Below are 15,895 nucleotides of genomic sequence, written 5' to 3' on the forward strand. Positions count from 1 at the left end.
GCTGGCATCTGTCGGACTTCAGAGACAATGGAGTGCACCTCTGGAGGTGAAGTCAAACAGCTGTGTTTGCAGCAGTGAAGTGACCTCCCCAGGTCACAAGCCTGGGCACTGTGAATGGAGATCCTGGGCCGGCTAGACAACAAGACTCAGCCTCACTGATGTGGCCCAAAGGAGAGCAGAGCAATACATTTGGCGCAAATCTGTTAAGGATGAGAAAAATATTGTGGCACATTATCCTTGAAATTCACATTCAAATGACAAGATCCAATGGTCTCTGAATTGGTTTGGTGATCTTTCCTCTTTTATTTTTTTGAACCAATGAGACTTGGATCTGAGAGAAGATATCAGAACAGATTAAGGAGGAGTTTGTTTGTAAACCTCTTTATAACAAGGCCAGCATTTGAAAACTTTAGCATGGGTCTGTCAGAAATAAATCCTGCCAGACTAATCTTTATCTCTTTTGTTTGGGTTACTAGCTTATTGGATTGTGGAAAAGCCACAGACAAAAATTATCATGATTTCAGCAGAGCATTGGCTAAAAGCTGACTGGAACACAGTACTCAGGGTGCTCATCAAGGTTGTTCTCATCAACTGGAATGAGATTTTCAGTGGAATGCCACCCTTGGCAGATACTTTTCAATATTTTAATCAATGACTAATATAGGGATGGCTCACCTTCTTTAGGCCAAGGGTCACACTGACCCATTGTCAACTCTTTGGGGGCTACATACCAAAGTGGGCATGAGCAAAATGTAAAAGTGGCCAAGGGCTTCTTCTTTTTTACAAAGTCATGTTTGGGGAGATCTTGTGTTGCAAAACATTTTGGGATCACAGAATCACAGCACAGGATTTGGTCAGTAAGACAAAAAGTATTTTATTTAAAAACCAGACAATGGGGAGAATCTATCAAATTTGCAGAGAACACAAAACACAAATAGACAACTAACATCTCAGAAGACAATAATATAATTCAAATTGACCTTGAAAACTGGGCTGAGAATAAGAATATATATTTTTTTAGGAAAGACAATTGCAAAGTCTTGCACTTATGTGCACGTACACCCACCCACCCAAATGCACAGTATAGGATAAGGGATACCTGGCTTGGCAGCAGTATATGTGCAACTGCCCCAAAATGTTAATGCAGTTGTAGGCTACATTTCATACACTATTTAAAGTGTATACTCAATTTATGAAGCAATTATAATGTATGCATATGGTTAATAATAATAATAATAATGCCACCCACCTGACTGGGTTGCCCCAGTCACTCTGGGCAGCTCCCAACAAAAAGAGTAAAACATAATACAATATTGCAATACAATATTGTGCTCACCTCCTCACCGTTGCTTCTTCTCCAAGCCTTTGGAAGCCAGAGACACCCAAGCAGTTCCAGCTCGTACCAGCCTCACCGCTAGCTTTTCCTCCCCACTGCAACCTCTGGAGTCCAGGAGAGGAAAAACTGGAACAAGACTTCTGGCACTTGTCTGGGTCCAAAAGCACTGTGCTGGGCCCCACACCTTGTTGTCGTATGTGCAGAGTGCCCATTTAACACGCCACAACAGAGTGTGCCAATGGAACAGAAAAACTCCAGACAGTTCTAGGTAAGGTCAGTCCCTTTACTGAGAGTCTAGAGCAGTTCCACCTACAGCTGTAATATAGTGTCCTTCCACAGCAGCAGCAAACAGTCTCCTTGCATTATTCCAACACAGACTAGGTTAAGGGTAGGGGCCAAGTGCAAGCTTGCTTCAAACACAGGTGTAGTTATACTTGAGATTGTGCTGACTCACTCTCACATGCTTAACTAGCTGCAGGTGCAGGAAAAACATACCCAAAGTGAACCAGCAGTGCACATCTAACGTAACCCTTTCATGTCCCTTTCCCTCTGCATGCATAAACCTTTGTCCATTAATGAGTGATCAGGTTTGCACTGGGACCAGGGAGGCCAGCCAGCATTCAAATCCCCACTGAGCCATGAACTGGGTGATCTTAGGTCAGTCACTGCCCTTTAGCCTAACCCAGTGTTTCCCAACCTTGTGCCTCCAGCTGTTTTTGGACTACAATTCCCATCATCCCTTGCCACTGGTCTTGCTAGTCAGGGATGATGGGAGTTGTAGTTCAAAAACAGCTGGAGGCACAAGGTTGGGAAACACTGGCCTAACCCAGTGTTTCCCAACCTTGTGCCTCCAGCTGTTTTTGGACTACAATTCCCATCATCCCTTGCCACTGGTCTTGCTAGTCAGGGATGATGGGAGTTGTAGTTCAAAAACAGCTGGAGGCACAAGGTTGGGAAACACTGGCCTAACCCAGTGTTTCCCAACCTTGTGCCTCCAGCTGTTTTTGGACTACAATTCCCATCATCCCTTGCCACTGGTCTTGCTAGTCAGGGATGATGGGAGTTGTAGTTCAAAAACAGCTGGAGGCACAATGTTGGGAAACACTGGCCTAACCTATCTCACAGGGTGGAGAGACAGAACCATGTACACCACCTGGAGTTCCACGAAGGAAAAGATGGGACATAAATGTAATAATAAAGAAAATAAGAAGCCACAGATCCAAGCACTCATTTTTCTTTTTCTCTTAACATCCCTTGGTTACTATTTCCTTACCATTCTCAAAACCAAAGCATTCAAGTAGTATTTCTAAAGTGTTAACAATCTCAAACTTGGTTTGTCTTTCCTCTAGTTAACTGAGCGTTAAGGAGGATGAATTCACATCAAGAAAATCTTCAGAAAACATAGGGAATTTAAGCTAATGCAAATGGTTTTTTTTTTAATAAAAAAAGATACACACACTCTCTCTTTCCCATCCTTCATGCACGTCATAACAAAATTTCAGAAACCATTGGTAAATGCCAACGTTATATGTTTTATTTTTCATCATGTAATCTTTTTAAACCTCAGTCACAAATCGATGATTGATAGAAATAATAACAGTAGGCAATAGGCATTAAACAAAAATATATAAAATACAGGATATGTAGAAAGGCAATCAGTGCTTCAGTCCAATGAGACAGAGACAGTAAACATGTGAAAAATGGCCTTTAAAAAATCAACAACTCCCTGTCTTTTCTTTTAAAAGACTCAAACGATTCAAGTGATTTTTTTTAAAAAAAATTATACCTTGTAAACAAAACATGAATCAAAATGGACCATAAGGTAATCTATATACTACAGAGGATAGTTTTAAAAACACTAGATAAAAAGACAATATTCAAGACGCATAGATATCTGTGTTCACTTTGGTCTCTGGCTATGGGTTTACCATTAGCAACATACAGATTCAAGCTACTCTGGTAATACTTGTGAAACCAGTTTCTTAGTTAAAAAGTAGTAAAATGCAAGAGGTAGTCAAAACCATCATCATGTTCTTCCTTAGTTAGTCTGCCCATTTTAGGTTAGCAACAATTGTAGCAAGTGTCCAAATACTTTCTAATATGCAGTTTATTGTAGTGGCTGTATCCTCAAAATGAACGTCATAAAAGCCTAGTTGGCAACTAGTTTTATTGGAGGGGCACCAAGTGGATTAGGGCACCCTCAAAATGTTCAGTTGTTAGGCCCTGATGCTACTGAATCTGCTCCTCCACACCTCAGGTTTGTGTCTGGGCTTGGCAGTTGGGGGGCAGCAGAGACAGATCCTACTACCTCCAGGTGGCTGAATTTGGCCAAGGGGTTGAAAATTGTTTTCCCCAACAAATACTGCATTACAGAGCCACTGAACTACACACAGCTCCATGATCACAATAAAGAGTTTCCAGTGCCAACATCTTGTTACTAACCAGTCATGATGACAGAAGTAACAAAACCAGGCTGTTCATATAAAACAGAAAAAGGACACATTTAACAAGTCTTCAAAAGCGAGCAAAGACAAAATAATCAAATCTCATTAAAGACATCTAGTAAAATTAAATTCAGTGCATCCGCACACACTTACACCTTTTCCCAAATTACTTTTATAACCATAACGCATGGGGAAGAAAAACACACACACATATATTTTTTATGATAAACATTTCTTAGAGATAAATTAATTTAAATTAGCTTTAAGACTTAATGAGATCTTCCCATGTTCTTTATCATTTTTCTTACAAAGAAGGTCACAAGGTCTATAAACACTTTCATAGGTCTCCATCCACAAAACTACATACTAGAAGTAACTTTGGGATAGCACTAGCACAAATGAAAGAAAGTTTTAAAAAATTGAGTAGCCTTTATTTGGCAAAGTATCACATTTTTAGAGCCAATTTTAGTGCCCAAAGAGCACATAAGTGATCATCCTGTTGTCTTTTCCCTTCCAGAATGGTCTTTCCAAGAGATGCTATGCAAGTGTGCACATAGTATTTGGGGTCAATTCAGTGGCACAACCCCTGCTGACTTCAATATTGTGTCTGGAGAGGCTCTCCGGGTCTATCTATCACTTTATCAAAGATCAATTATGATATGTTTGTGGAGGGGAGGAGGGGCTCCATTCCTGGGGTCAGGGGAGACATGTGCTGGTTGGGAGCCCCACTTCATCTACTCTGACAAGCTTGTTGCTTGAAACATTGGCCCAGGGGTGCTGTTCAAAGTTCATGCTGTTTAACGAAGTGGAATTTCAACAGAAGCTCAGGATACCATCCAAAATGAGAGTACAATAGATTCCTTAACATGATACTCAAATGGAAAACTGACCATTTGAATTTTGCACAAAAATATTTCAGGATGATGACACCAATCTTAAGATCATTATTTTGGCCTGATACAGATGCAACAGTCATGGTCCAAAAACAAGCCTTGCCCCTTCCCACCATGAGACCAGTTTCAAAGAAGATATTAGCCCTGTTTGTCAGTGCATTTGGGAAGAATGCTCAAGCACATGAGAAGGAGAGCAGGTCATTGCCTGCTGGCCACGCTCCTGTGCGGCCATCCAGAGAGGTGAGGTTTGAAGAAGGAAGTGTGCTCTATATATGCAAGCTTCCCTTCAGGATTTAAAATCCAGATTGCACAGGGTTCTCAGTCAAAAGGGGAACCAACAGGTGTAGAACCTACATATGGAAGCTACATACATACATAGAACCAGTGTTCCCCCCCCCTCAAAAAATGTTTAGGGATGCTCTCATTTTCCTACCCATATTGAAATACTGTCCCTTAATGAGGCCAAACTTAAGATTCACAAAATGTTGAGGGGTATGCGTACCCCAGAAAAAAGGGACTGCATAGAACCTACACAGGGTTGGCAGTGGCTACAACCAATGTTAGAAATTAGCCAGGGGCCAGGCATGTTTTGCGACTGGTGTGGGTCCAACTGTGACCACGTGGAGATCTCTGGATGCCAGGCTGGCAACTGGGGAAAGCAAAATATCACTTAGAGAAAGATCTAGCTGTTTTTTCTTGAAGCTTGATTTTGTTTTATCCGGATTGTTTTATTTGATGTTTTAATGTTTTGTAAACCATTTTGAGATATTGGTCTAGATATTAAATTAATAATGATAATAATAATAAACTCCATTACAAAAACAGGGAAAAAGGCACCTAGACATTCCATTGTGGTGACTGTAATATAGGTTTAAGGTGCCACTTGGTGATTAGATTATATATCTAAGTTTCTAACACTGGCTACAACAGAAGCTGCGGCTACACAGTCTTGCTTTTCCACTCCATGCAACCATAACTGCATGAAACAGAATGTTTGAATGGGGCTAATGTGGTTTCTTAAACCAGTCTCCTAGTTAAAGCACTGCTTATAAACAAAGATCTGATCCTGGTTTGATCTTTAAACCAGTTTCCTGGTTCAACAAATCAGGGTATCTTCTTCAAAGCTGAGCATAAAAGTGGAAGAGGGAAGGGAGAGTACAGGGACAAGGCTCATTCTCAAGTCTGACAAAACATGGCCTATTTGTCTGAAATTGTTATGTTTAAAGCTGGGTATTCAGATCTGGACCAAGTACTGATTGCTTACTTGGGCTTGCTCATAGTCAAAATACTAAAAGCCAGGAGTGCATATTTTCAAGAGTTGTTTCAAAGCAACTAGAATTTTTGGTGTGGCACAGCTGGGTGGCAAATTACTTCACCAACTGAAGTGGGGTATGAGTGGAAATGTAATATTCCTTACATTTAGGAGTACGCCCAAGTTGTGTGTGTGTGTGTGTGTGTGTGTAAGTATGCTGCTTATATTTATTTAAAGCAGATAATTTGAGTAATTGTTGGCCCAAACCAACAACAACATGTTTGTAATTTAATTGTAATCCAGGGATACTCAATTAATTGCCACATGCTGTTTCTTCCCCAGAAAATCGGTTACCTTCACATGTGGCGTTTGTGTGTGAAACAGCACCCATTTCCCTTTGAGGCAGAAAAGCAAATCTAAACTTTAAAGATACTCTCACATCATTTCAAATGGACACATCGTGTTTAAATCACATACATATTTGCCCTAACATTTTGCAGTGAAAGCTGTATTAATTGCAGAATAATTTCAAAAACAACAACTGGTATGTACCATAGGATCAACAGCCACCTTTAAGTCCTAAACAGCATAAAGGTGTTGCTTCTGTGGCAAGTATGAGGTAGTTGTTTGCTTGTAAACAGAATAACTTTACTATTCCCTATGCAAACAATGTGGCTTGGAATTTCAGAAATGGTGAGGAGGTGCTCTGCTCACAATTCTGAAAGTCAGCTGCACTTGTGAATGTCAAGTCACAAACGTTCACTTAAAAACAGGAATACCACTGTACTTCTGTTTTAACGGGAAAGCATAATGCAAAAGGTTGATATTTTGAGTTATCAGAAACTCCTTAATATGTAAACAGAGGTAGCTACTATCATCAGCACATAACATGTATATATTATAAAAGGTCTCTTTTTGGTTTGTTTTGAGCAAGCAAGTAAAAGCAAGTGATCTGTAAAACAAAAATAAAAGAAGATTAACATGGCATTTTCCCTGAGCAAGGTCCTTTGTCCTGAGAAGGCTATTTTGTAATAATGACCATCCTCCAATATATAAAAATAAAATGTAAACTTTTTAATAATAAGATAGGTTTGATAGGCTCTCAGCAATTCAGTCTGTGGCTGCTAGAATTTATTCATTTCATAATAACTTCTGGTCTGGAATTTTAAAGTATGTAAACAGAGGAATGGCCAGTTTTCAAATCCACCATTTCCATCTTACTATATGTAATGGTCAAGGAACTTTGGTTTACATTTTCAAAGTGACCTAAGTTTAGCATTGTTGCTGTTTAACCCAGTTATCATACCTGCTAAAAGGTTATGCAATGCCACTTTGATTTGTCTACATAACTTAAATAAGTTTACAATCCTTACATAAGGCAAGGAAGTACTCCTCTATACATATAATCACATTCAGTATCGTCAAAACAAAAAACAAAAAACTTTTCATCGTAGCACACCAATAACTTCAGTATAAACCATTGAGATTCCCGCCCCCTCCCTCAAACACTGTCATGGAATTCAAGCAAAGGGACATAGGTTTTGTGCCTGTTACTGAGGTCGCTGAAACATATACATTTTCTGCGGTGAGGTGGGGGGTGGGGAGAGAGGTGGCGGCGGCGGCGGCGGCAGCAGGAGGAGGAATAATTCAGGGTTTGGGTCCTCCAGCAAGCAACAAATGTCTTCTCTGTGTAACTCCGATGCAGCGAATGGAGTTACATCAGACTTGACTGGAGGTCTATCAAAACAAGTCATATTGCTGTCAGTGAAACAACAGATAAAACGGTGCTTAGAAGATTCTGGTCAAAGCATTTTACAGTGCAATCCTACACAGGTCTAGTCACAAGGAAGTCCCACTGAGTTTGCATGGGCTTACTCTCAGTTAGGTGAGCAATGGGTTGAGGGGAAATGTTCCGGCAAGATTTTCATGGGAATTATTTTACACACAACCAAGGTTACATTGGATTGTTCCTACAGCAGCTGCTGCTGTCTAGGAGGTAAATAACTTAAAAAGAAAAAAACAACAACATGCTTGCATCTTTCAGAATGGCAAAAAATTCAGCAAACACCTCAAAGAAAATGCTGGTAATGCACATGGGAGCTTTATGCATAATGATGTGTGACAATTTAGTAATGTGGCTTTATAGAAACCACACTCCGGCTAGCTGCAAGCACTGGCTACAGGTCCAAGGTCATTAACCGTGAGTAGCCTTAATGAATATTCCAGAGCCTAGATGTCTATTAATATTAACACAGGGGACTGGTTGCAAAGTATTTAAAAAGAACACTTTATGTTCAATGGGATAAAGAAATATTCTAATGATCAACAGCTGAGTAGAAGAAACATATCTATGGTGGACACGGCATTATTTTGGGGTTAATGATCAAATAATAGGCAGTCAATTGATTGATTGGCTTTCTAATCTCACTATAAATTGGAGTTTTCAGCATCAAATCAGTTTGGCAACTCCTTCAGAAACTGTTAATAATCTAGTGTGCATGAAGATTACAATTTTAGTATTATTAAATTTTGAATTTTTAAAAAGGTTGAATTGCTACGCCCAATTTCCATGGGAGTAGGCCCCACTGAACTCAATGCAACTTACTTCTAAGTAAACCTGCTTCAAAAATCCCACTGCACTGTAAATATTAAAGCTTGACATTTGTAACATTAAAAGGCCAAGTGGTCTAAGTCCAGTCTCTCAAAATAGAATCAAGACGCAAAAAGGAACTCTTACCTGTGTTCACTTTTCAAAAGATGTAAAAATCTATTCACTTATATTGCATGTAATCAGTAAAAACGGACTCAGAAGAAAATGCTAATTGCTACTGCTGCCTTCATAACGCCTCAAGATTTGCACAAAATAAAGATTCAAGGTGGTATCTCAAATCAACTCTAAACAATCATATCAATGTATACATTCTGCCTCAAAGTCACCTCACCTGCATTTAAACCATATTAATTTAATACAATATTTGAGATACCAGCACAGAAAACTACACATTCATAGTCTTTGGGGGAGGGGAAAGAGAGGGGAATACCTTTATTCTTTAAACATTTGTAGCAATTCTGAGGGTTATTTAAACCAAGACATTACCCTTCCAAGGTGAGAAGTTTATAAAAAGCAACGCTATCCTGGATAATGGGAGCAAGAAATTATTATTTTTCAAAAGCCTTACCCTGAACCCTACAGGGATGTCTTAATATCTTCAGTACCATGGCAATGGCAATTTTAAGTAGCAAAAATTCTTTGGGCTTCCATGAAATAACAGTTGTGATCTCTTCCCCACCCTTTCTTTTTCTTCCATAATAGCAATGATACATTAAAGAAAAAATCCAGGAATGCCTATTCAAAAATTACTCAGACTATTGCTTTCCAATGGGTATCCAAGGAAACAGAGTGTTGCATGTATACATTCAAGACATGCACAGAGTCAGAGATGGTTTATGAGGACAGAAATGAACTGCAGGTTGCCTGCTTCTCCCACCCCCCCACCGCCCCTTCTGGCAAGGCTGCAATTCTAATGTTTGATTAACTGCAGATTCAGCTGTATGTCCCATGGTTTAAACTTGTACTATTTATAATCTTTTGTTCTGCTTGTAAGCGGCTTTGAATGGGCATTCACCCATAAATGCAGTCGAAAAACATTTTAAATTACAAATAAAAATAAACAAATGGCGGTTAATCTTAACTATGGTTTACTGAAATTAGCAGTTCATAACCCTCAATCTGAATTTGTTTCATTTCAAACAAGCCAGTTAAGATTAACCCCAGTTTGTCAGTGTGGACAAAACATCAAGCTGCAAATAATCAAGAAGAAAACCAGAAGCTTCCCAGCTCCTTGCAGCTGTGCTGGACAGGGAGAGAGGTAGCAGGGAATTGTGTGAAGTGTGTGATCCTAAGGCTTGCTGCAGCTTATCCTCATCACAGTAAGTCATGGTTTCTTGTGGCGTCTGAAGCAGCTGAATAATATAGAGGAAACTCAGTTCAAATGAAGTTTGCTTGGAGTGACTGGTCTGGTTGTTTTCAGAATGGCCACAGTTTTCTCAGCAGTAGTGAAAAGTTGAAGTTGGTTGCATGATATGTGGAATTATTCTCCTTGTGCTTGAATGAGGTAGACGTCCCAAGAGGGTAAAGGAGATGAAAGACAAAAGCTCTAAGTCTTTTTCCTTTTTTGAACAGAAGGCCCCTTCCGGCTCTGTTCTTCGGGCGATGGAGATAATTTACTCGATGCTCCAGCTTCTTGCGGTGACCTGCCTGAGCGTTCTAAGACATCTGCTCTTCCCTCCTGAGAATAGGATGGAGATGTGTAGCCATAAGCCCCTGAGGGCTGGGGATCTGCTTCGTATCTTCCCTGATAACTAGTGGGCTGCTGCAGAACAGTTTTATGTGGGCAGTTCGCCACCATGTGCATGATACTCTGACAGTAATGGCACTTCTTTGGCTGTGGAGGTAGTGTACATTCCTTAGCATGATGATCGAGGCCACCACAATTGTAGCATCTGCAAAAGATAAATATTTTCTTAAACTATAAGAGGCTTAACAGGTGCATTTTTTTTTTTGCTCTATGCAACAAAAAATGGGGGAGGGGATGCTTTATCTGCAATTGTTCGGGTGACCCAAGATGTTTAAGAGTTATTTTAAAAAGGAAATGATTTCTTCATTATTCAAAGGCGTCCTCAAATGAAAAAAAGGATTTATGGGTCATTGTACATGCTTGTGCAATTTGGGAGTAGAATGAGAACGACCAGCGCAGGGCCTGCGCTTCATGCCACCAAAGAGATTTCGACAACGCTCATACATCTGTGGCTTGTTCTAATTACTCATAATCTGGTAAGAAGTGTGCCATTTTCCTGCTCCTTTTCAATACAAACAAAAGTGACCTGCACAGCTAGGCAGATATCCATTACAGTTGCAGGTGAACAGCCAGGCACTTACGTATCCAGAGACTGTCTGTTGAGTGTGTTTGAGGCTGACATGTGTGAGCATACATTTGGTGCATGTTTGCTTGTATATCTGCACAAGAATGTATGAATAGCCCTACTGGATCAAACCAAAGTCCCATCTATTCCAGCATCCTTTCCTCACAGTGGCCTATGCGAAGACTGAAAGCAGGACATAAACACAAAAGGACCACCTCCAGTTGTTTTCTCCAGCAACTGGTATTCAAAGACATTCCATCTCCAGAGCAATGTCTGTCATTGAGATTTGCCAATTCTCTTAGTGTTTACCTTAGTCCACCAAAAACAAGGCAATGACACAATGAATTAAATGAAGAACTGGCAGTAACTAACTCTTTACGAAGTCCCAATTCAAAGATACTGTCAAGAAAACCACCTCACGGTCTACAAATAATATAAAATTCAGAATATACAATGAATCATGGAATGGATGGTGCTCAGCAAAGAACTGTAGGCATATTAGAAAAATGAACTGATCAATGAAGTTTATCTTTCCTACATGTTATTTTACAGACCAATATGGGTAGGGGAAGAAGTGTAGAAGATTCAAGCAAAATTTTAACTGAGCTAGGCAGGGAAAGACAACAGAGGAGAAAGGGAGGGAACAGCAAAGATAAGATGCAGCAGAGGGGGAGGGAAAGGAGAGGGAAAGATAACAAGGGTTCATGGGAGCAAATGATACTACAAGTATTGAGTCTTTTAATTGTTTATTTCTTTACACTATCTGTATGCATCATCAGGAAGGAGTAGCTCAATGTACCAGCAGGAATGCTGGAATGGTTCCACTGGTGTGTTTGCACTGCACTGACCTGCCCGCTGTTTCACCTCTCCCCCTCCCCCTCTCCATTCTGGTATTCAGCAGCAACCCAAGTGCCTGGAGGTCAGATGAGCACTGCTGCCTCCCTGTGCTGCCATCTGTATGCCACCCAACAACCTCATACTCTTGATAGCTTCCAACAGTGAAACACTGAAACAGCACAAAAGTCAGCAATTGTCAAAAGCAGCAAAGATTTCAGCAGCAGCAAATTAAAACAGTATCACCTAAAGCACACAGATGATATAAAATTCAATGGGTTAAAAGGTATCTTGTGGACTGCCCTGAGACCTGTGGGTATAAGGGAGGCGTATAAATTTAATTAATTAATAATAGATGTATCCAAAAAGCATGAGGATATAAAAAGGTCTTTGCTTGGTGTGTGTGGGGGGGAAATAAAGTTTCTAGAGAGCCTGCCTAGGGAGGGTGATAACCCAGGTAGGTGACACCACAGAAAAGCCTCTTTTTCCTGTGATCGGTTGTTCCACTTCACTTGGCTGGGGCACCCAGAGGAGAGCATCCTAATATAAAGGGATAGGTACATGTGGGAGAAGACTATCCTTCCAGTTCCCTGGTCACAATCCATTAGGACTTTTAAGGTCAAAATTGGAACTATGAATTGAGCTTGGAAATGGGCAAAGGACTAGTACAGATGATAAACCACTAGCATATGTTTAGATCATCTGGTCCCCAATGATAAAATTGCTATAATACTACTGTTCTGGACCACTTGAAATTTATGGGCAACCCAATGTATATAGCAGTTCCAAACAGGAACAAACAGGTTAACAGAAGTTACTGCCACTGAGGAATCGCCATAGTTGGTAATTGGACAATCAGTTATTAAAAGGTGCTTTGAGTCACTAAGATGATTTGTGCCTCTAATGGCAATGCAGGATCAATTAGCATCTATTAGTACCAATGAGCATTCCCAAACTATGTACCTGATCCTGTTCTCAAAGTGTCAGTGGGCACAGGAAATTTCTGTAACTTTCCTTAGGCTAATTTATCTTATGAGCCAAGCAAGCCCATGTCTTTAACAAAGCATCCAAAATACTGCAATAATTTTGAAACAAACTATACCAAAGGAAATTTGCACGGACAGCACTAAGTTATAGGATAACAATAATGCCAGTATAAACTCTCACACAAACGTATTAAACAATGTTATACATTGTATTGCATTATACATTCAAATAACTTTGAGTGTGAATAGGCCTCCACTGAACAAGAGAAAGTGCACCAGGGGGTCAGAAATAAAAGAAACAACGGAAAATTTTGGCAATGAGTTACTGAGATAAAGATACTTTATGTGTTTAATCTTTTTGAATGTTTAAACATACTCCACTAGAGGGCAGCAAGAATCTAAACAATTGCCTCTCTCTTGCAGTTTTAAAATCATCATTATAGTATTGGCACAAGTCGGAGGGTTCAGATTAATGTTATCTATTCATATGCTTGTTCAGTGATTTAAAATATGCCTAGGCCACTCTGCTAGAGAGCAAGTGGTGGAAATATCACACCAAAGCTTTCCAAACATCGGTTGGAGCACATATACAGTAATTGTTCCCAGCAGATGCATCATGAAGGCATCGTTTGCTGCCTGTGTTGCATCTGCTGCTAGCAGTCCAGCGGAGTTCTTCAGAGTGGTTTGGAGGTTACTGGCCCCTGAGGGAGTAAAGTTTTTGGAAGCATTCTAGGGTAAAATTTCTGGGCGCTGTGATACCATAGCTAGTGCATAACCACATGAGATGTCAACCCACATTTAACCAAGTTTTATGGGAACAATCTCTTGGTAGCTCGGTCGGTAGAGCATGAGACTCTTAATTGCAGGGTCATAGGTGGGGGCCTCGAGCCCCATGTTGGACAAAAGATTCTTGCATTGCACGGGGTTGGACTAGATGACCCTTGTGGTCCCTTCCAACTCTACAATTCTATGGTTCTATGACAAGCTGCTTGTGGCTATGCATCTGACCACATGGCTGCATGATCCCTGTTCCTTATGGTTAATATAAACTATCAAGCAGAGCATGACTAGATGAGTCCAAAGTGTTAATTTATCATTATTCGATGGGGTGGTGCCTTCTGCTTTTGAGTCCACTAGTATGTGATAGTTGGGTTTTCACTGGTTATTAATATGTATTTTCTTGTGAAGGTAACTGAGAGCACTGGAGCAGCTGCAATCCTTCCTAGTTGAAACTGATTATCTAGACTCATTTCAGTGGCTTGAATTACCTTTGTTGCCATGGGTGTAGCCAAGGTGGCCAGGGGGGCAGCTCCCCCCCCCCAAATCAAGTAAATCAATAAAAAATACTTAACAGAGGTTCTGCCTCCCCAACACAAAGTCTGTCCCCCTAACATAACCCCTGGCTAGGCCCATGTTTGTTGCCTTTGTCTTTCCTTCATTGGGAGAGGGACAAGGGGAGTGAGACCTTGCTTCTATTTAATCTCTCCATGTTTTGATACCATTGACCATGGTATCCTCTTGAACTAGCTCTACAGGATGGGCGTCCAGGGCACTGGTTTTATATTGATTCCAGTCTTACATGGTGAGTCTGTTCCAGAGAACAGCACTGAGGAAATGATCTTTGGCTCCCTGGCATCTGTGTTATGGGGTTGTGTCAGGACACTATTTTGTCTCCGATGCTATTTAATTTCTATATGAAGCCGCTGATCATTAAAGGATTTAGAGCAAAGTGACACTTGTATGCGGATGATATGCCACTCTCGTTCTCTGTAAGCACCACCCCACTGTGTAATGATAAATTCATCCTAGTTCGGCAGCAATAAAACTGCTAGCATATTTGCAAAGGTAAGCATGCTCTGGCATGGTTTCAAACTGGATGGGGGATTGTATGTTGAGGGGGGTTGGGCTGGATGACTCTGCTTAGCTTTGCAAATGTGTTATCAGTTTTACTGCTGTGCCACCTGCTTAACAACACTACTCCTCTGACAGGGTTCGGACTACAAGCCAGGCTTTTAGTGTTACAGCTCCAGCCCCCTGGAATCAGTTGCCAGCTGAAATTAGACAGACAATTAACATCCTGATGTTTAGACAGATACTGAAAATATTTGTTTATAGTCTTTCCCTGAACTGTGAAACACTTAATAGGTTTATAAAATAAACTGAAAAGATAAAAGGACAATAAGTGCAACTGTCCCACCCATTTTGATTAGCATAGTGGTGTTCTAGTAGCATCATGTGATTGACAAGTGGGTTGATCCACCCACCTGCCAAAGTTGGCCCATGGGATGGGGCCAAGCCAAAAAAGTTCCCCGCCCCTGGGCTATAACATGGTTAGGAGCCCTCTTTAAACTGGATTTAGTAGCTGTCCCCTACTGAACATGCCGAGTCCTACTGATCCATTAAGAAAACCAGAACTGAAGATTAGCTTGTTTACCTTCTCTGATAGATGTTTCCCTTCAATTTCAGTATATTTGTTAACCTTCCTTCATCTTTTAATGAACATATGCAGAGAGATTACATTTCTGCTCAGAGTCCAGCGAAGGAACCCAAGATCTCTCTGCAATTAGAAGTAGTTTTGGAGTTGTTTCTCAAGGCTTGCTTTTTGTACTGACCACAATGCCCCACTGGGGACCTTAGCAGCTGGCGGGGGGCATTTCCTTTCCACAGAAGGAACAAACCTTACCATAACACTTAGACAACTGTTGCAATCTTCATATGATGCAGAGTTCCATGGTCCACTTTGTCAGGAGGGACCATTGCTAACTTCATACGGTTTTATACAATCTTGAGGGAAACTGAATTTGTAAAGGGAGGAACGGACAACTAGTCCAATCCAATTAAACTTTTTATTGCACTAGCCATAGGCCATGGAATCATTCAGAAGGAGAACAACAACAAACAACAACAATAACCATAATAATCATTGGGCACCACACATACAATAAAACCACATACAATAAAACCACGGCTACCAAAACTATTTGTTGCATTAAATAGACTAGAGTAGCAGAAGATTCTCAGGTAAGATGTGGACAACTACAGTGGTACCTCGGGTTAAGTACTTAATTAAAGCCTGATCTATTTCAGCTGCTCAAATTAAACCAATGCCACTGTTATCAACAACAGTAGTCCTTATTTTAAATGGGGGGGATTTATACCAGATATTTTGGAAGGACTACTCTGAATAACCTTTTTTTTTTTTTTTTAGGAATCATGGAACACAAATA

General features: G+C 40.5%; 1 protein-coding gene across 5 annotated transcripts in view; it reads right to left on the reverse strand.

Annotated features, from left to right (window-relative positions):
• Window positions 1–2,848: 2,848 nt before the first annotated feature.
• Window positions 2,849–15,895, reverse strand: part of LIN28B (lin-28 homolog B) — a 99,698-nt gene continuing 86,651 nt past the window's right edge. For all 5 annotated transcript variants that reach the window (XM_079971752.1, XM_079971753.1, XM_079971755.1 and 2 more), the window contains one exon: window positions 2,849–10,428. In XM_079971752.1, coding sequence (XP_079827878.1) covers window positions 10,083–10,428 — 346 coding nt within the window. In that variant the 3' untranslated portion in view covers window positions 2,849–10,082. The remainder of the gene's footprint in view (window positions 10,429–15,895) is intronic.

The sequence above is a fragment of the Podarcis cretensis genome (assembly GCF_951804945.1).
Source record: "Podarcis cretensis genome assembly, chromosome: 3".
In the NCBI taxonomy this organism is placed as follows: Eukaryota; Metazoa; Chordata; class Lepidosauria; order Squamata; family Lacertidae; genus Podarcis; species Podarcis cretensis.